The sequence below is a fragment of the Theropithecus gelada genome, chromosome 14 (genome assembly GCF_003255815.1).
Source record: "Theropithecus gelada isolate Dixy chromosome 14, Tgel_1.0, whole genome shotgun sequence".
NCBI classification, from domain to species: domain Eukaryota; kingdom Metazoa; phylum Chordata; class Mammalia; order Primates; family Cercopithecidae; genus Theropithecus; species Theropithecus gelada.
Genome location: NC_037682.1, coordinates 48,576,263 through 48,597,736, shown reverse-complemented (window position 1 = coordinate 48,597,736; position 21,474 = coordinate 48,576,263). Strand labels below are relative to the sequence as shown.

The following is a 21,474-nucleotide window of genomic DNA, read 5'->3' as shown; positions in this document are numbered from 1 at the left end:
TAGAGGAAAAGTAAATGAGAAGAGGGAACACTCACAAACACCAGCACATTTTTTTAGTAGCTTACACCCATCAGCTAAGAGTTGGGGGAAAGCAGTGCACAATGAAAACTAGGAAACAAAAGAAAGCTCTTGTCCTAAACAGGCAGACACCTCCCTCCACACCCCCTCTTCTCAGAGAAAGAGACACACACAGACAGACCGCCAACGCTCACTGTAAACTCCCAACACCCTGGGGGAGGCTGTCTGACATGGGTTTTCATTCAGCAACTGTGGCTTCATTACTCAACTATGGCTTACTGTGTTCCTTCTCCTTCCCCCTCAAGTCCTTTCTTGAACACAGGCTGCAGTTCCTCACCCCACTCTACCCCAGGAGCTAGAAACCAGCCCAAACAGCAGCCCCTCACCTTGCATGAAAATAACCCCATAAGCACTGTGTGCCGCCATCCCCACCTCCCCATGCCTGTTCCCCAAATCGGAGTATTGCCCCGAACCTGGTACAAGTCCTTGTTCTGTTGTATGACCCTGGGCCAGTCTCTTCTAACCAGTGCCTCTGGTGAGCCCTCTTCTAGCCTATCTGCTCCTCCTAGCTTAACAAGCAGCTACTTCTCTCATTAGACAATGATATTTTTCATCGGAGATCTGAGCACATCCAAGACTAGGGGGAGGTAAAAGAAGAGGACAAGAAAGGAAGTCACAGGAAGAAACAAAATTACTACTTACAGGAAGCAGCTTCCCTTCCTCACACAGCAAAGCCACCACTGCAGCATTTTTGCCCAGCATAGACAGAGCCAAAGACATGGTTGCTGTGTGGCAATGACTGCATCCCCAATGCCAATGCCCTTCAAAACAGCAATACCAAAGGCCCAGCCAACACCCAGGTGTTTGAATGAACTAAAGGCCCCATCACCATCTCTTCCCCTACCTGTGACTGTCACAGACACTGTCTCCTAGTCCAGGGAAGAAAACTGAACAGTCAAGTTTCTGGATCTGCTTGCCAGGTGTTTCCATTTTTCCTCGTTTTTCCGCTACCATGGCAACCAAATACAACAGGCAAAGCTAGCCCAAGACTGCCAGCATCTAGAGACAAGGTGCTGGCTATATCAGCTGCAAACAGCAACGCATCAGCCTCACAGCCCAGGGCTCAGCAGATGAGCAACAGGACAGACTCCTGTGGGAGTTTAGGAGCAACTCCCCTCTCCAGTGCTCTAAATCTCATTGCCAGCTTTACCAACTTGTAGCTGCAAGAGGAACAGGAGACAGCCATCTCCTAGCAGCAAGTGATACCTCACCCCCAAACCCATAATCAGCACATGCCATAGAAGAGTCTCACCCTGCAACCTGCAAAATGAACCACCTTCAGCAAAGAGGTCAAAGATCTGGAATATAATTCTTACCTTTGGAAACACTATCTTTTTTTTTTTTTTTTTTGAGACGGAGTCTTGCTCTGTCGCCCAGGCTGGAGTACAGTGGCACGATCTCGGCTCACTGCAAGCTCCACCTCCCGGGTTCATGACATTCTCCTGCCTCAGCCTCCCGAGTAGCTGGGACTACAGGCGCCTGCCACCACGCCCAGCTAATTTTTTTGTATTTTTAATAGAGATGGGGTTTCACCGTGTTAGCCAGGATGGTCTCGACCTCCTGACCTCGTGATCCACCCACCTCGGCCTCCCAAAGTGCTGGGATTACAGGCTTGAGCCACTGCGCCCGGCCAGAAACACTATCTTTTTTAAGTGCTATCCTCCAAACACCACTCACAACATTCCAGGAAATTCCAACTTTTCCAAAAATCCAATGAGAAAATTGAAGGCTGCTCAAACCCCAATGGAAACAACAAGCTAACCCCCTGGATGCTGGGAAAGGCAGGTCAAGCAAGGGCACCCTCCAGGTTTGGAACCTCCAAAGTGATCTTGCATATCTTGCAGCTGGTGTCTCAGCACACAAGCAGGCCCCTGAACTTCCTAAGTGCATACTCTCTTCTCCCAGCCTTAGGCCCCACCTCAACATCATATGCTTGGCAGAGCCTGGGGATCGGTGTAGACAGCCTGCTGTCAGTCAGCTGCTAGCATCACTTCTCAGGAACGCTTCTCTCCTGTTCCCCGAGAGCTGCAGAGGTGTTTGTCAGTGGCTCCCAGGGCAGCCCAGCACTGAGGAGAAAACACTCCTGTACATGAGCACCAAACAACAAAACCACAGTCCTGGAAGTTCTGTGTCAAGGACTACCCCTTTAGGAGGGGCCCTGCTTGTGGCTCTTTTAGCCAGAAAGGGTCTGGCTTCAAGCTCACAATTCAAGAAAGTCACTGAGAATCAGGAAAGAGGCTTAGGGAGAGGAGCAAAATGATCCAATCACTGGAAATTAGGCCCCAGGATAAAAGGTTTGAGAACATTTTCTGGAGAAAAGACTACCAAGGAGGCTTGGCATCTTTCAAACAAGTGCAAAGTTATTACAGATGAAATTTCATTGCTACAAATACAATTACAATTAAAATCTTTCTGCAGCAGTAGCCTACTCAATCAGCACACTGAGTATGGACAAGGAAGAGGATTGTCCCCGGAAGACCTCTGAAATGAGCAGCAGTATAGCATAGTGTTTAGAAGCATGGCATCTAGGACCAGACTACTTGGATTCAAATCCTGACTCCACCACTTACTCTCTGTGTGACCCTTGGCAAGACTCTGAACCTCTCTGTGCCTTAGTATTCATGATAATAATGGTATCTTCCTCACAGGATTGCTGTGAAAATTAAAAATATGTAAAGCACTTAGAAAAGTACCTAGTAATAGTAAGGGTGCTATGTGTTAGCTATAAAAGTAATAATAATACTAACAATACTATTAATATTATTCATTTTAAAAGCTCCCAACTCTTATTCTAGGAGGTAGAATACTTCATTTAATGTTAAAGAGGAAATTCTAGATCCTGAAACAAGGGATGCTATAAAGTGTCTGATATGGTTTGGCTGTGTCCCCACCCAAATCTCATCTTGAATTGTAGCTGCCATAACTCCCACATGTCATGGGAGGGACCCAGTGGAAAGTAATTGAATCATGGCAATGGGTTTTTCCCATGCTGTTCTTGGCTTTATAAAGGGGAGTTCCCCTGCACATGCTTTCTTGCCTGCAGCCATGTAAAATGTGATTTTGCTCCTCATTCGCCTTCCGCCATGATTGTGAGGCCTCCCCAGCCACGTGGAACTGTGCCAATTAAACCCAGTCTCAGATATGTCTTTATTAGCAACGTGAGAACAGACTAATACAGTCTTTCTCAGAAAATTATGGACTGGGTTGAAATTTGTCTGCCTATAGCTTTCACTCATTGATCTGACACCTGCCTTTGCCAGCCACATAATAAATGTACCCCACTTCCACTTGCTAGCCCTTCTCGAAGACTTTTACCACATCCTCAATCTTCTCTCCTGCAGATTAATCACAACAGGTCACAGGATAGGGGTTCTAGAACCCTCGCCATAATGGTCCCGCTCCTCAGGGGAATATCAATTGCTCAACACCTCTCTTAAAATGCAGTATCTAGAACATGGTGTTTGGAGGTTGGCATGCCCTTGGTACTCCATCAATTTGTACTGAATGGATGAATGAAGTGGTTCACAAAAACCATGATATAACAGAACTATTCTCCCCTTTTCTCTATGCACTGTAATTTTATTAATACAGCCTGAGCTTGTATTAGCTCTCCCATGAGACATTTTCACATACCTGCTGGCTTGGTGGGTAAAGGAGTGTCCCCTGGGGGAACAAGAATACAGAACCCATTGACTGATGCCTACGCCCCTCAGGGGGTATAATAAAAAACCGGTGGCATAACAGAAAAGGTCAAATGAGAAAATTAGCACTCTAGGCCAGGCGGGTGGCTCATGCCTGTAATCCCAGCACTTTGGGAGGCTGAGGCAGATGGACTGCTTGAGGCTAGAAGTTCAAGACCAACCTGGGCAACACAGTGAAACCCCATCTCTACTAAAAATACAAAAATTAGCTGGGTGTGGTGGTCACCCAGACACCACAGAGTTTTTTGAAACTCTGTCTCAAAAAAAACAAGAGGGCAGAGCAGAGTCCATCAGGTGACCTATGATGGACATGAAGCAAACATGAGAAATTAGCGTTTGCTGTTTTAAATCATGGAGATTTTGTTTGTTGTTACTATGGCAGACCCTAGTCTACCTAGCCTGATTCTATATGACTGACACAGGAACAGCAACACTCAGAGCTCATGTCCTCTGGCCCACAGCTCACAGCTTTCACATTATTTCTTTTCCTTATGCCTCTAACCTGTAAAATGAGAAACCATCGTTTGGAGGGGCATACATGGGTTATTCCAAGCAGCTCAGGCAAGTCCTACCTGCCATCAGTGGGGAGATGTATCTGTTCACACCAATAATGCCCTAGGAGAAGTCACCATGGAGATGGGTTTAAAATTTTTCTTTTATTCCCACAGAAGAAAAAACTCAAGATTATGTGACTGAAATCCACCTAAGATTGCAACTGCAGCCCAGAGAATGGATGGACACTTGGTGGGTGAAGTGGGAAGACACCTGGAGGTGAAGAGAAGAACTTGGGAGTAATTTAGAAGGGATGAAAAGAGCAAGTCGCCTAAATCAGTGGTTCTTAAACTTTTACCGCATCAGAATCACCTGGAAGGCCTGTGAAACCACAGATTGCTGGGCCCTACCTCCAGAGTCTCTGATTCATTAGGCCTGGGGTGGGGCCAAGAATTTGCAGTTCTAACACCTTCTCAGGTGATGCTGATTCAGAGACCACACTTTGAGAACCGCTGCTCCAGAAGAATTAGCTACAAGAAACTGGGGGGTGGAGGCTCTGGCAAGAGGAGTCAATGTGGTTACAGCTCTCCAGTGCTTGGCCTTAGTGGATTCTCTTTGGAGAAGAAAAAGAAAGGAGCCAGTTTTCCTTTTTCCACCCAAGACATTAGTCTCAAACATAACACACTACACAACAAAATTAAGCTCCTCTAAGGGAACAAAACAAGAATCTCATTCATTTGCATAATTTTAAAAAAACTGGTTCTGTGAGAAGAAATCATGCCGCACTCACCCTCCAGAGCTTCCCCAGGAGGTAAATCTAAGTGTATTTCATTTAGGAGGAAGCAATTTAGGTAATTGGTTGCAGCCCCTTTTTTAACCTTATCTACACACTCCCCTTCACAAACCTCCATTGCAAGTCAGCTTTCTTGCACTTTGACCCCACCAAGGCTGGTCACACTCTCCTCAGCTGTGAACGACACCTACACACATGCACGTGTACACACTTACCTTCCCTTATCTAAATCTTCCCTCTTCCTCCAGTTTAGGGCCAGAGGCTTCAAGAATATCTTTCCTCTCTTTCATTCCTATCACAGTCAATCAATCACCAAATCCTGTTCATTTTACTTCCCAAGTACCTCCAGAATCCATCCAGTGCTCCTCATTTTTCACTTTAACTCAACTGGTACAGATTCCCCATGCTCTACCCTCCTTCCCCTCTAGGTTTTTGCCCAGGTTGTTCACCTTGACTAGACTGATCTCAATTTAAACCACATCCCCTTCCAGATGAGGAGGCCATCTGTGGTCCCTAAGCTAGGTTAGAGTCCCCTTTATCAATTCCCATTGAACTCTATGTTTCCTCTATCATGAACATTTATCACATTTGTGATCTCTTATTACCACAGCAGACCCTAGCCTATTCTGACTGATTCTGTATGACTGACGCAGGAATTAGAACACTCAGGACTCATGTCACCTGGAACCATCATATTATAGCTTTCACATTACTTCTCTTCTCCATGCCTCTAATCTGTAAAATGAGAAACTATCCTTTGAGGGGCATGCACACATTATTCTGAGCATCTCAGGTGAGTCCTACCTGCCAACAGTGGGGAGATGTATCTGTTCACACCAATAAGAGCAAGCAAATTCCCTACTCAACCGTAAGCTCCTCACCACCAGGACCACATCTGTGTTGCTTGCTGCTGTACCTGTAGAGTCCAGCACAGCCCCAGACACAGTGTAGGTACTCACTAGGTATTTAATAAGTGCAGGAATCCTCCCTTCTTCTCAATGCCTATAGCATATTCTGCCTGTTGTAAGGAAAGTCTGGCCAATCAGTGCCACACACCACCTGAGACAAGCATGTACCCCCATGACATCCAGGAGATGGAATCTAGAGGGGAAAAAGTAAGCCTTGAAAAGAAGGTGCATCTTCCCCTCGGAAGCTGGATGGAACTGAAATTAACTACAGAGATGTTTCGGTAGTAGGAAAGAGGCTACCTTTTGAAGAGAAGTGGTCAGTAGATAAAGTCTTCTGTTAAGAATGAGAGGAGAAGGAATTGTGTGTGACAAATGTTTTGTAATGGTAGGTCTGCATTTTCTAGCAGCTCTTATGGAAGTTGGTAAGTTCCCAAGCTAAAGGTTCTGATGGACTCTCTGTCCAGACTTAACAACAGGCACCCATGTCTCTAGGATGCCTGAGGACTGAACTCAATGACTTCCCAAGAGCTTCTGACCTTCAGGATTCTATAAACAAATTTATTCTGAGCTGGAATTTGGGGAATCCACATCCTGGCTCTTTTTAAACAGCAGTTCGTTCTCAATCTAGGAGACAAGACAATCTTTACTCACTCTCTTTATTAGTATTAATGCTTCCAGAGTCAGACTCCCAACTCCAGCCCCTGACTGTCGTCTCCTATGGACCACCAGCATCAAAATAACTTAGGAAGTGGCCTCTGACTATGACAGGAGTTGGACTTGATGAGGAGAACACCACGCAAAGGCAGCACAGGCCTTGAAGCCTGGCTAACCTGGGATGGCATCTTGGCTGTCCTAGCTGTGTGTCCCTGGGCACTTCCTTGGGTCTCAGGTTCTTCATCTCTAAAATGGCGATGGTCTATCTCTCAGGATGATCCTATTAAATGAGATATGCGTGTAAAGCCTCCGGCACAGAGCATACGTGCAAGGATGTCAGTTTCACCATAATTATAGCTTTCTAGCTTTAAACGTACTGTGGGATAATGATTCTAAGCTGAAAATACTATAGAGATGAAATGACACGTTTGGAATTTGCTTCAAAATAATCTAGGGGATGAGAGTGAAGGGATAGATAAAATAAAATTAGCCATGTTTTGGAAATTGTTGAAAATGAGCAATGAGTATATTGAATTTATTACCATATCTCTTTTTGTATATTTTTTTCCATAATAAAAAGTTTAAAGGTGTAGATATTAAGGGAGGGAAATGCTGTAAAAATATAAATACTGAGAGTTTATTTTAAGATTATATTTGGTCTACGTGACTAAACAGAGGAAAAATGATTTGAAGAAGGAAAAAACCTTTAAAGCTAACATCTATTTGTTACTTTCCGAAACATAAATGTTTTCTTCAAATAGAACTGTCTCAAAGGAATGGAAGGGGGCAGAGTGATGCACATTTCTTGCCTTCCTTTTTTGGGAAAACACACCCTGCTTGGGCTGTACATGTATTTTTACATAGACAAGCCCTGGGTGGTAGAGCCCACCTGAGCATCCGAGAGCCCTGCTGAAACTGAGCTGAGGAACAGGAAAGTTCCCATGTTAGGAAAAGAGAACAGAAAGAACTCAAAATGTTCAGCGATGATGGGGATTACCAGCTCTCCTCTCTTTGGATTTTGGACTCTTATTTGAGGCTTCCCTGGGAGCCTGATTCAGCTCAGTCTGAGGGGACACCCCCTGCCTCCACCCACAACACACACATGTTTTAAGAGATGGGGTCTAGGGCAGGATATGGTGGCTCACGCCTGTAATCCCAGCACTTTGGGAGGCCGAGGCAGGAGGATTGATTCAGCACAGGAGTTTGAGACCAACTTGGGCAACATGGTGAAACCCCATCACTACAAAAAACACAAAAATAAGCTGGGTGTGGTGGTGCATGCCTGTAGTCCCAGCGACTTGGGTGGCTGAGGCAGGAGGATTGCTTGAGCCCAGGGAGGTCAAGGCTGCAGTGAGCCAAGACTGTGCCACTGCACTCCAGCCTGGATGACAAAACAAGACCCTGCCTCAAAAAAAAAAAAGATATTTGGTCTTGTTAACCTTGAACTCCCGGGCTCAAATCCATCCTCCCACCTCAGTCTCCCAAGTATCTGGTAATACAGGTGTGTGTCAGCTATATTTCCACCCAGATGAGTGGGTCCTCTCCGAACAGGGCTAATGTACCAGAAGATGTATCAGGAGAAAGGGTTCACTCAGGGGAAATGGAACTTTAAAGAAGCTCTGACAGTACCCATCATAGCACATCCCTGTATCAACTCTCCTCTTCCACAGCTTGCCACTGAGAGAAGTCTGGAGATTGAAAAATAAAATTCTTCTCACATTCCTGTTTGGATCAACCAACTCACTCACTCCAAGCCCCTCTGTCTCAGAGAAAACAGTCCAGCAAGTTTTGTCTTCAGCAAATGCCTTTAGTATCCCATACTCTGCCCAGATAAGGAGAATACATAAAAATACTTACTCTTCTTGAAGAATGAATTCACTGTTTTCCGGAGAAAACTGCCCCGTCACAGGATGCCTGAATGCTGTGGTCTGCTGGTTATGGCTAAAGAGAAAGAGAGATGATGGATGAGAATTCGTGTGAATGAAAGGAGTACAGACATGACAGGTCAGTCAGCAATGTCTGGCGACCCTGGTCATCGAAGGTTTCTCACAGGGGGAGAAATGTGGGCCTTTCCCCTGAGACACACTTAGTCTGTCAGAAACCCGCCACACTAAGAAAAGCCCAAGAATTTCCAGCGCAGGTGCCAGAGCCCACCTACGAGACAGGGAGACTTCTAAGGAAGTCTTGGCTCCAAGAGAATACTGCATCTTGGAGAGACATTCCATGAAGTACTTACTCCAGCAAACTGAGACGATGAGCAAAAAGTCACTTTAAGACAGTACGAGCTAAAACAAGAATGAAGGAAAGCAGATGACACTTCCGACAGCTTCCAAATCCATGAACCTAGTGAAAGAATTCTAAGAATTAACCACCCACCCAGAAAAATCTATCTTCTGAAAATTCTTCTCCCTACAACAAAATGTCTTCACTTCAATGATGGGATATAAATGTATGGGCATGTCTCTGCAACACGACCTGCACAATTTCAGCACGGTGGAGTTTCTATCACCCTTTTGAAGTTAGGAAGGATCAGCTTCCACACCAGGCTGACAGACACAAACAAAGCGTGTAGGTGTTTTGTGCATCAACAAAGGCTGCTTGGTTCTTTGAAAGGGCGGAGGAGCTGGCTCTAGAGACTGTTGGTTTGCTCCACAAATAAACTAAACTAAACCTCCTCTTTTTAAAACAAAATACGATTTATTTAAATTTCTTTTAAGATCATAGTCATTGCAGACTTTTTTTTTTTTTTTTTTAAAGACAGAGTCTCACTCTGTTACCCAGGCTGGAGTGATGCAATCTCGGCTCACAGCAACTTCCCCCTCCTGGGTTCAAGCAATTCTCCTGCTTCAGCCTCCCAAGTAGCTGGAATTACAGGTGTGCACCACCACGCCAGGCTTATTTTTGTATTTTTAGTAGAGACGGGCTTTCCCCATGTTGGCCAGGCTGGTCTCAAAACCTTGACCTCAAGTGATCCACCCACCTCAGCCTCCCAAAGTGCTGAGATTACAGGTGTGAGCCACTGTGCCTGGCCTGTAGACATTTTTTAAAATGTAAAAAGTAAAAAGTCAACCATGACCTCTCTATGTGGAGATATACCTGGGTATTTTCACCTTCCAAGTTTTTAATTTTCTTCTACTTAAAAGAATCACTTCAGGCTACTGAGAGTGATTTTACTGTATACAAAATTCTATGTCCTGCTTTTTCACTTCCTATTCACATAGAAAAAGTCCTATGTCATTAAGACTTCTTTATTCGAAATAGCTGAATAATAGTCTTATCATACGAATGTAAACAAAAATTTTTTGACAGGGTCCTGCTCTGTTGCCCAGGAGGAGTACAGTGGGGGGTGATCATGGCTTACTGCAGGCTCAAACTCCTGGGCTCAAGCAATCCTCCCACCTCAGCCTCCCAAGTGGCTGGGACTACCGGTACGTGCCACCATGCCCAGCTAAGTTTTGGGTTTTTTTGCAGAGATGAGATCTCACTATGTTGCATAGGCTCGTCTCAACCCTCAGCCCACCAGGCTTGCTTCCTAAAGCGTTAGGATTATGTCTGGCCAAATGTAATTTTTTTTACATACAACCACTCAAAAAGTTGCCTAGTGGGCACCCATGTGCTGGGCACTCCTTTAGGTACTGGAGATAAAAGGTGAACAAAAAGTCCTTATCCCATGGTATTTACATTCTAGAAAGATTTAAACTCTTCTAATGCTAGATATTTTAGGTGCCTCCCCCCACTATTATAATCTATATCTCCTTCAATGTAATTTGAATTTTGCAATTCAAATTTTTCCTTGGGTTAAAGTCTCAAAGGTAAAACTACTGAATCAAAGAGCATGGTCATTTTTTAAGGTTCCTAGTACAGACAGTTAAAATGCTTTCATAATCAATAGATCATCTCAGTTTGGTATTGTTAAAATATTAGCCCCATCTCCAAATTGAGGACTAAATCTCCCTAGAGATTACTGTCTAAATCAGTATAGCACAAAGGTTATCAAAGAAAAACTCTCTAGGCCTACAAAGTTTGTTTTACACCATCCTAATGCCTGGTCAGAATCTCCAATGTCCAGGTGTCTGGGATAACCTGGGCACTGAGGGTTAGAGCAACCTGAAAACCCTAACAAGCCAAATGTGAAGCCAGCCATGAGGCCAGATTGTTCCTTAGTCCTGCAACTATGCACCGCCTCACCATACTGTCACCCTTCCCAACCATAGCCAGCCTCTGAATTCCCTCCTCCTGGTCCCAGGCAAGCCCGTGGAATTCTATGACCTCATTTGGCAAACAGCAGACTAGTCTTCCCAAAAAAGCAGAGTTAAGGCTGAGCATCTAAGATAAGGACAAGAAGCAGAAACAGGCCTTCTTAACACCTGTTTTAAAAATCCTTGCACCACATTCAATGGTTAGGCTTTATTTATACCCAGCTTTTTCTTTTTTCTTTTGAGATGGAGTGTCGCTCTGTCGCCCAGGCTGGAGTGCAATGGCATGATCTTGGCTCACTGCAACCTCTGCCTCCCGGGTTCAAGTGATTCTCCTGCCTTAGCCTCCCAAGTAGCTGGGATTACAGAAACCTGCCACCACATTTGGCTAATTTCTGTATTTTTAGTAGAGGCAGGGGTTCACCATGTTGGCCAGGCTGGTCTCGAACTCCTGACCTCAGGTGATCAGTCCACCTCAGTCTCCCAAAGTGCTGGGATTACAGGTGTGAGCCACCACTCCTGGCCCATCTTTTTCCAGAGACTTATCTCCACTTGCCAGAGAATCTGAAAATGCAAACTCTAAATCTAAACCTGCCCATTTCCACCTGGAGGGGGAAAAAAAGCCCTGCTCGTAACAGAAATAACCATAAAACATTAACACAGCTATCTGTGATTATCTCTAACGAGGTTTGCCGTTTACAAAGCATTTTCTTACTCATCTGGGCTATTACCACCATCAGTCCCACCATCAATGAGGAAATAGGGCTCAGAGAGGTAAATGTGGTTGGGGGTTGCCTGGTACAATATAACTTTGTTGATAAATTATAAGACTGGGACATGGGGCAGGTGCAGTGGCTCACACCTGTAATCCTAGCACTTCCTGGGGCTGGGGCAGGTGAATCGCTTAAGCCTAGAAGTTTGAGATCAGCCTGGGCAACATGGTGAAACTTTGTCTCTACAAAAAGTACAAAAATTAACCAGGCATGGTGTCACACACCTGTAGCCCCAGCTATTTGGGAGGCTGAGTTAAGAGGATCACTCGAGCCAGGAGGTCGAGGCTGCAGTGAGCTGTGATTGTGCCACTGCACTCCAGCCTAGGTGACAGAGTGAGGCTCTGTCTCAAAAACAAACAAAAAAGTGATAAGACTGGGAAATGACTCCAGGTCTTCTATTTCTAAATTCTGTGTTCTCTGTATGATAACCTGCTTTCCCTTTCCCTTAGGAGTCTCAGGGGGGCAGCTTCCTGGCCATGATCAGAAAGCCCTAAAGACACAAGGCATCAGGAAAAACAGCACCAGCTGCCACTACTCCCTCTCATTCTTTAACTCCCTCTTTCCCCTTTTGTCCAGGGCCAAAGTTCTGAGTGACAGCACTTGTGTGGCACTCAGTAGTCCCCAAACAGCCTTCGGTTCTACCATAAGATCAGCTGGTGGATCTCTGGCAGATGAGGGTAAAAAGCAAATCTTCTACAGGCGTGGGGCAGATCCAGCAGCCAGTGACCACCACTTCATATACACTGTACAATTTTTTTTTTTTTTTTTTTGAGACACAGTCTCGCTCCATTGCCCAGGCTGGAGTTCTGTGGCACGATCTCCACTCACTGCAAGCTCCGCCTCCCAGGTTCACGCCATTCTCCTGATCTCAGCCTCCCAAGTAGCTGGGACTACAGGCGTCCGCCACCATGCCCGGCTAATTTTTTGTATTTTTAGTAGAGATGTGGTTTCACCATGTTAGCCAGGATGGTCTCCATCTCCTGACCTCGTGATCCGCCCCCCTCAGCCTCCCAAAGTGCTGGGATTACAGGTGTGAGCCACCACATCTGGCCTACACTACACAATCTTAATAGCAACTCCTGGGCTCCCCACCCCAAACTGTACCAGCTTAAATAAACTCAGGGTTCTAAGTAAATGAATCTTGAGCTGCAGAGTTTAGGCACTAAGATGAATTTTACATTCTAACATTAGAAGAAAGGTAATTTTTAAAAAGCCAACACAAAATAGCTGTCATTTGATCAGACCTAGAGACAGTTCTTCAAAATTCTTTCCCTAATATGGATGCTGCCCTCTTTGCCAAAAGAGTTTTCAGTCACAGTGTCAACACCACCACCACCATCTCCTGCAATTTACAAGGAGTTTTTTGTTTGTTTGTTTGTTTGTTTGTTTGTTTTTGAGATGGAGTCTCACTCTGTTGCCCAGGCTGGAGTGCAGTGGCCGGATCTCAGCTCACTGCAAGCTCCGCCTCCCGAGTTTACGCCATTACAAGGAGTTTTAACTAAGGAGCTTTAACTGTGCTTACATTCATCATCTTATTTGCCCCTCCAAACTACCCATTGAAGTAAGCAGGGTAGATATTTTCATCCCCATGTTAAACATAAGGAAACTGAGGTTCCAGGTTATGGGATGTTACTAGAATACTATTTTTTTTTTTTTTTTCAAAAAGACTCATACATTGAGAAAAGAGATGAACCAGTGTAATGGCTTCTGAATACTGAAGTCTTAAAATTTCTTTTTTTTTTTTTTGTTTGCGACAGGGTCTCACTTTGTTACCCAGGCTGGAGTGCAGTGGAATGATCTCAGCTCACTGCAGCTTTGACCTCCTGGGTTCAAGCGACATTCCTGCCTCAGTCCCCCAAGTAGCTGGGACTTAACCGGCGCATACCACCATGCCCAGCTAATTTTTTTTATTTTTAGTAGAGATGGGGTTTCACCATGTTGCCCAGACTGGTCTCCATCTCTTGAGCTCAAGAAATCTGCCCACTTTGGCCTCCCAAAGTGCTAGGATTACAGGCGTGAGCCACCGTGCCCGGCCAAAATTTCATCATTTTTTATCAAACACATTCAGCTTGCTAATGGCAGAGCTTCTGGTTCAGCACTCTAAGCAAAGGGATGTGAGTGAGGTTCCTGGGCGATTCCATTCAATATTCACAAATACGTAAAAGGGCAGGTTAGGTATCACCACACCAGGCCCCAAATGAAGAAAGTAAGGCCCCCAAAGAACGGTGATTTACCTACAACCGCAGTGTGTGTGTTGTCTGCACACCACCATCCTTTTGATCTCTTTCCACTACTCCAGGCTCACCCTCGCCAAACAAAGGCTGCCTATTAAACGCTGGCTCCTCAAACCCATTTGGAGATTGCAAAGTCCTCTGGCTTTACTCGCTGTCCCCGGCTTCCCCACCACAAAAGCCCTCAGTCAGCTCCATTTCCTGATTCTAACACCCATGAAGAGACTCATGTCCTATCACTGAGTCTCAAGAAGTATTTAGCAGGCACAGACACATCCCCTGAAATACCTGTTCTTAGACCTGAATTGCTACCTTGCTCTATGGTAGTTCAGAGATGGCCCGGCTGAGAGCCAAGTGGCTGGTTTCAGGGGAGAACAAAAACTCTCTCTGTTCCACACAAGGGCTTCTGTTTCTCTTCAGGCTACCGAGAAAGTAATTTGGCATATGAGGTAAACACAAGCTAGCCTCCATTTTCAAATCCCGCTCTTACTCCCAGAAGCAGCCCCTTGAAGTTGAATGGCAGCCAGTCTCACTTAGGAAAGGACCAGGGAACATGGATAGAAGATGGCAGGGAAGGATGATTCCCATGAAAGCAGGCTATGGGTAACCATCCATGTAAATAAGCACGTCTTCACAAGCCCTGGGCCAGGAAGGACTTGGGTTAGGTCCTAAAGAAGTCTGACAGCAAATACAAAAGACTTGATAAGAGAATAAAGTGTGGACCATGGAGAACTGATTTAAGGTCAATGTAAGACAGAGTCAACCTAAAATGACAGAGAAGGCTAGTCAAAATGTAAATACATCCTACGGTTTCTTGCAGCATTTTTCCAAGATTAATTTTCTATTCATATGGATTTTGATTGTAATATAAGCAGTGACTCTTGTTGGTTAAACACCAAGGTTCCAATTAGCACAGCAATTTTTTTGGCATGGCAAGAAGTTCTGGCATTATGTGACTGATGCTTAACAGAACAGTGGGGGTCGGAGCACCCTGATAAATCTGGTTTTCTGACAGCAGTGGTATTGGTATGCTGAGAGTGTGACAAATCTGCTCCGTCAGCACTAGCTCTTATCTGGACCACGCTATAAAGAGAAGAAACTGCTTAAAACGTAAGAAAAGTATCTGGCCTAAAAGCCTGAGGAGGGACTCTGTTAAAGATCTTCTCATTGGTATGCTCAGCAGTATCTGCCCCTCTGGACCTTCTGGTTCCTCAATGTGGCTCCCAGAACACTGTAAAAGGTTACCCTGCACGCCTGAAGCCACATTCAGCACTGCCCCCAGGCTTGTAAAGCCACTTACTATCTTTGTTCTAAATACCAGTGTCTGGAGAAAACCAAGGATTCTGGATAACCTAATAATGCTCCTAGTTAGGTCTCAAAACTGGAAATTGAAACTCTGAGAATACAAGAAATTGCCTCTTCTTCATCTTCAGCTCGGATATGGGCCCCACAAAAAAGAGGTAGCAATCAAGATTTGAAACAGCATCTTCACGTTTCCTCAATTGTTTTTTAAGCTCCTTGTGGCTAATTTTACTTAACACTTTCACAAAATTGCTCATTTAATGCAAACCATCATCATTAATGTGGTGTTTCTAAGGGGACTGAAAATATACTGAAATGGTCTTTCAAGCTTGCACTATTTTGACAATATCAAGATTTACAACAGCTCACTGCACACGGGCATTCCTGTGACAGGCCCTTCTTCCAGAATCAGGCCTTGATGAGCCAATGTAAGGTCCCCATCCTCTCTTTAAGTAGAAGCTATCAACATAACACTAATCAGCCTCCTTCAATATCTGCCCTAAGCAACAAGTCAGCCCAGAGCCCTAGGGTCAGAAGATCTGGGTTCAAACCAGATAAGCCACCTCACCTCTCTGAGGATCAATTCTTCCATTTGCAAACAGGGGATAAAAATGTCCCTCCAAAAGTTTGTTATGATGATAAAATGAAGGAACATACATGAAAGAGCCTTGTGAAATGTCTGGCATACAGAAGGTCCTCAATTAATGTTTGTTGAATCCAACTGTACCTTGACTATAGCAATGTCTAATAGGCACCGACATTTTAACAGGGCAAGAATAGAATAAGCCTCCCTTCCCCCCAAACTCAGTACTCCTCCAGCCTTCCCTATTTCCACGAACATCACTACGACCTTAGAGTCATCCTTTATTCCTTTCTTTACCTTAACCTTCATGTACAATATGTGAAGCACGCAGAACCAAGTCCTATTGCCTCTATCTACAAAATATACTTTGAATTAATCCACACTCCACTCCATCTGTACAGCTAGCACCCTACTCATCCCTTAACTAAATACTGCAACAGCCTCCTACCGGCTCTTTCTGCTTCTACCTTGGCCTCTGTAGCACCCATTCTCCTCATTGGACGCTTCATGGATCTTTTAAAATATAAGCTAGACCAAGTCACACTCCTCCATTAAACTCTATGATAGCTCTACTTTACACACAGAGTAAAAAATAAGCTCCTTACCTTAGCTTACAAAACGCTAAGATGCCTTGACTCCTGTCTGGTTCCATCTTCATCTAGTACCATTATTCCCCTTGTCCATGCTGGCCCAGCCACACTGGCCTTTTTGTTCCTTGAACACTAGGCTCTTTCCTACTTAACAGTCTTAGTACTAGCTGACCTTGCAGCCTGGGTGCTCTTTCCTCTGGATATTTAAGACAGAGTCTCACTCTTTCACCCAGGCTGGAGTGCAGTGGCGCAATCTCAGCTCACTGCAACTTCTGCCTACCAGGTTCAAGGTGATTCTCCCGCCTCCATCTCCCAAACAGCTGGGATTACAGGCATGCACCACCACACCCAGCTAATTTTGCCTCTAAATGAACTAGCTAGCCCTGCAGAAATCTGGACTCAAGTAACAGAGACAAGAACCTAACAGTCACCCTGAGAAGGCAGTTGGCTTCTATTCTTACTGCCAGTGCAAGGGTGAGACACCAACATGCCAAGAACACTTCATCCTTGGCTCTCCTGAACTGTGTTACAATATAATTTGGAGAAATTAGCCCTCCCCTACAACTTCCTCAACTCCCCTGTAAAGGAGGGTTAATACACTCCACTGAGAGAATCAAAGAACGGAATGCAAATACCTGATAGGAAATTACTGAGTGATTAAAAACACACAGGAAGAGAATACAAACATCATCTGTATTTCCCTTGTATGAACTGGGAGAGTGTTTTGGCATGAAACCTAGAATTTGGTGACTGATTCTATCCTCACTAGTATTGCTCTCTATTTATTTTATGTGTGTTTGTTCTCCTCCCTGTCCCCTCCCTTCAAGTGAGATCCAAGGGTTGGGAGGAGTCATTCCTTACTCCTCACGTATCTCCTACAGCAAAGAAACAAGAATATTCATAGAGTAGGCACTTGAACTCCTTTACTTCAAAACAGCCTGAGCACAGACATATCACCTTCAGGGTGGTATGTGAAGGGTGATATGTGCAGAACCAATGTGATTTCTTATTTCAGCAGCAAAATGCATCACAGAGCCCTCAAAGATAGGGGGAGGCAGAAGGCCACAGGTCCTGAAAAAGACTTCACCAGCCCTGGAGAGCATAGAGCAGGGCAAATCTAGGCCTCCCCCATTCCCGTACCATCCACATCTGGCACACACTCCATACCAACGTGGGCAGCGACATGGAAACCCCATCCAACTCTAGACCCCCCACCTGAGGGGCAGTTAGTAACTGTGCTCGGTGTCCAAAGGTGCCAAAGGGAAACAGCCTGGCACAGGCAGAGTTGGGCATGAGGGAGTCACAAAATTAACTGAGCAAACTTAAAGCCCTCACAATTTGCAAAGAGGGAAGTCCGTCTTTTCCAAGCTCTCGATTTAACAGTCTTCTGGCATGATTTGCAAACCTCTACATTTCATTAGGTTCTATTAAGTTCTCCAGATCCACTCAATGGCCAATTCATTCTGCAAAGTACTCTTCTGACTGAGTCACCCACACCGCAAGCCTGCCTGTCCCCTGAGTTCCCACATGCAGCCCCACGACTTGGGGTTGCTACTTGGTAAATACAAAGTTTTAATTTTGATTTCATGGGATCCCAGTAACCATGAGAACATTAAAGTCGAGCTCCTGATAGAAGGAGGAGATCAAACTCAGAGAGCCCGTTCCTAATTTTTTTTTTAAGGAAGTTGGCAGAGGAGCAATGTGGTAGGAGCTGAGTACCAGCTTTGTCACTACCAGCTAGCTCTACAGCCCAAGCAACTACTCAACCTCCCTAGGCCTCGGTTTCCTCATCTGTAAAAGTGGGGGTGCAGGTAGGTTCTCCATCTAGAAAGGCCACACAGGCCTGCCTGAAGCCCAGGCAGATCAGAGTCACATAAACTGGAATTCAAATCCCAGCTCTGCCACACACTGGTACTGCATGACCTTGAGCAAGTTAGTGGCTTTTCTGAGTTTATCTGTAAAGGAAAGATTAATTCCGACCCTGCATTGTTATTAAGAATACTGATAACGTCCCAGCCCACAGTAGACACTTCAACCTTCAGTGCCTGCTATATTTATCTTATGCTAGCTCTAAAACTGCACTCCAATAGAGTTGTTTTGCCTTTTTCCACATTCCATACTCCAGCATGTTCAGCCTGCTCTAGGACAGAGGCTCAAGAACACACTTTCTTTTCTTCCCTTTGAGTTAAGGCACAGCACCCAGCCTCCTGTTAAAATTTCTATTTAAAGAACTCACCTGGCAGGCAAAGTGGTTTAAGATCAAGAGGCGCCTTCCACCAGCCACACTTCCATCCCCGACAGAGTTCAGAAACTGCGGCCCGAGAAAAACCGCATTCTATAGAAGTTTTCAAACATGTCCTGGGAAACATTTTTAATCTTAGAACACCCAGTTTTATGCTTCCGTTTAGTACACTTAAATGAGTCAGGTTCCCCAACTGTAAAATGAGAAAGCTGGAGCAGGAGATGTTTCCAGGATCTTCCCTCCAGCTGTAGCATTTTAAGATGCTGAGGTTCATCTCAAACTACAGTCATCCACAGAGCTACAGACTAAAATGTAACAACACTATACGCAACTGCAAACACAAAGAGACAGGCAGAACAGTTGTCCTCCCCAACCTCACTTGCCAACAAAATAACATCAGGGAGGTGTAGTTAATGATACTTAGGTCTTATTTATGCCCAATTACATTGGATGCTAGTTGTTTTTAATTAACTGTTGGTGCTCCCAACCATCAAAAACTCCCGTTCTCTCAGTCATGACTTGACTTTCATGAATCAGAATATACCACAGCAAACTGAATCCCTATAAAACCAGTACAGGACTAACCTGCTTTCTTGTTCTTACTGGAAAAGGCAGGGGACACACTCACCCTCCCTTTGGGCTCCATGTTCAGATAGTGTCTTCCCCAGCTGCACTGCCTTCTGAAATCTTAGGTTTAGGTCAGACAGGGAGGGAAACTCCCAGCCTACCTGCTCTCTCTCAATTTCGGTTCTTGAGTAGCTGCCTCCCAAGGTGTTACAAATCCAGCAGCCACTTGCTCCTGCTCATTCATTCTCCTTCCTCTCCACCCCTCAAGCAAAATCTGGCAACCAGGCAGGAACATAGTTCCAGCTCTGAGTCACTGCCCCACTGTGGCCAAGGGGAGCAGTGGATAAAGGTAAACAACCAGGCAAGCACTTCATGTCTCTAGAATCCAATTCTTCTGTTCTTTGAGACCGTGGGGTTGCCTGCCCCTCTAGAACCAGGACATAAAGAAACACCCCTACCTACAGCTCTGAAGTCAGAACAAATTGCTCATTCAGGTTTGCCCTACCATACCGAGCTGAAATCAGCCCCAAATCAGAGACTATCTTTGGTGAAGAAACAATGGCTCCTAATCAATATTTCATACCAGTCAGGGCAGGGAAGAGTTTGAGTGGTTACAAGTCAGCAAACCCACTCCCCCTGGTAACAATGATTCTTTCATCACTGCTTGGGATGCCTAAGGTTCTCTCAGCACCGATTTAACCATGTGGCACTCATTCCCAGAACAGGCCTGAAAAGGAGAAGGGAAGAGGGGTTAAAAAGAGACACTAGGCACCAAAGTCACAGATCAACACTGTGGCTCTTTCCATTGCAACCTACGTAGGTCTACAAGTCACAATGCAGGTGACACTTGAATATGAGCTCCATGGGGCAGAGACTAGTGTTTTCACGGCTATGTTCCGGGGCTTAGCATAGTGCCTGGCACATAGTAGGTATTCCACAAGTATTTGTTGAATGAAAAAAAATACAAGGGATTTTGTCCTGAGTCTACTTAGGATGACTATATTACTAAAACTCGTATCCATCTTTTGCCTTTTAGAAACCTCCATATCCTTCATAACTCTTAATACTACCTGTAGTGAATGTTCTATAAATCTTTAAATGTGGAGATGATTTACTGTGAAACCGAAGAAGCTCAAGCTTCAGGGCCCCTCACTTTCACAAGCCTCCTCCAGGCCCCAGGAAGAGCCCTACCAATGTGTTTACATGCTTTCTGCAATTTTATTTATTTTTAAAGAAGGCTCCCCAAATTATCATATTAAACACCAAGCCCTACAAAATATCAATCTGCCACAGCAGAATGAATGAATGACTCACAAGCCATCCTGAAATATTATCATAACAAGGGCATTTGCTTGGACAGAACTATTTTGGTCACAGAAGAGGTATACCCTAGCCTACAGACACAGCCTAATCAATCACAACTCAATCACTATAAAGACTGGATTAGGTTTAAGAGCACAAATCCCACGCATTCAACACTTATTAAAGCCCAACTATTTGCTTAGCCCTCTGAGTGCTTTGGAGAAAAATAATGATTAGATCATAATCACCTCCACAGAATAGTAGCTTATAATCCAATAGAATAGACTGATATGGTCATAAGTACATATAAATATATATATACACACACAGAGCTCAGAGCAGGTGTTGTCATAGAAAAGCAAAGCAGACCTATTTGCTATGTATCAACCTAAAAGGCATAATACCCTAGAAGGTAAATCATATTATCTTCATTTCACAAATGAGGAAACTGAGGCCCAAAGGAGTCAAGAGCCATTCTAAGATCACATAACAAGCAAGTGGCAAGGTCAAAATTCAAGTCCAGATCTGCCTAACTGCAAAGTGTGGGCTTGTTTCTAGTGGCTACATGTCAGTCAACGTCTAGTTGCTCTATAGAACCTCCAAAATGTCTTGGGAGACACACTGGCTTTAGAGGTAGAGAAACCACATCGGGCACCAGCAGAGGTTGGCAAGCTTCCAAGAGTCACACTCTTGAGAGTGGAGGAACAGGAAATGCCAGAAGTTTATTCATCAGTTATATAGAAATAATCCTTGTTCACCAGGAAATACCCTAGCAGGAATTAGTGACAGCTATCTTGGGAACCAGCAGGGGCCACATGAGAGGCTGCCGCCCTGTGGCTTTGTCTCCAAATTCCCTCATCCTTGTTGCCGGTTTAAGCATGCTGGAGCACTGCTCTTGTTCCATTATCTCCTACCCAAACACCCTTCATGGCTCCTCAGTGTTAAAGCCTCTTTATCTCTCACTGCTTCCCGATACTCTTGGCTTCTGTCAACTTTAACTGCCCACCAGTCCCCAAGCCACCCTTTCTTTTCTACCTCTGGGCTTTGGCTCCATCTGTCCTT

At 44.8% G+C, this 21,474-nt stretch overlaps 1 protein-coding gene across 2 annotated transcripts in view; it reads right to left on the bottom strand.

Moving 5' to 3' along the window:
- PLEKHA7 (pleckstrin homology domain containing A7) overlaps positions 1-21,474 on the bottom strand; it is a 233,189-nt gene that overhangs the window by 84,598 nt on the left and 127,117 nt on the right. For both annotated transcript variants that reach the window (XM_025356218.1, XM_025356219.1), the window contains exon 4: positions 8,484-8,567. In XM_025356218.1, coding sequence (XP_025212003.1) covers positions 8,484-8,567 — 84 coding nt within the window. The remainder of the gene's footprint in view (positions 1-8,483; positions 8,568-21,474) is intronic.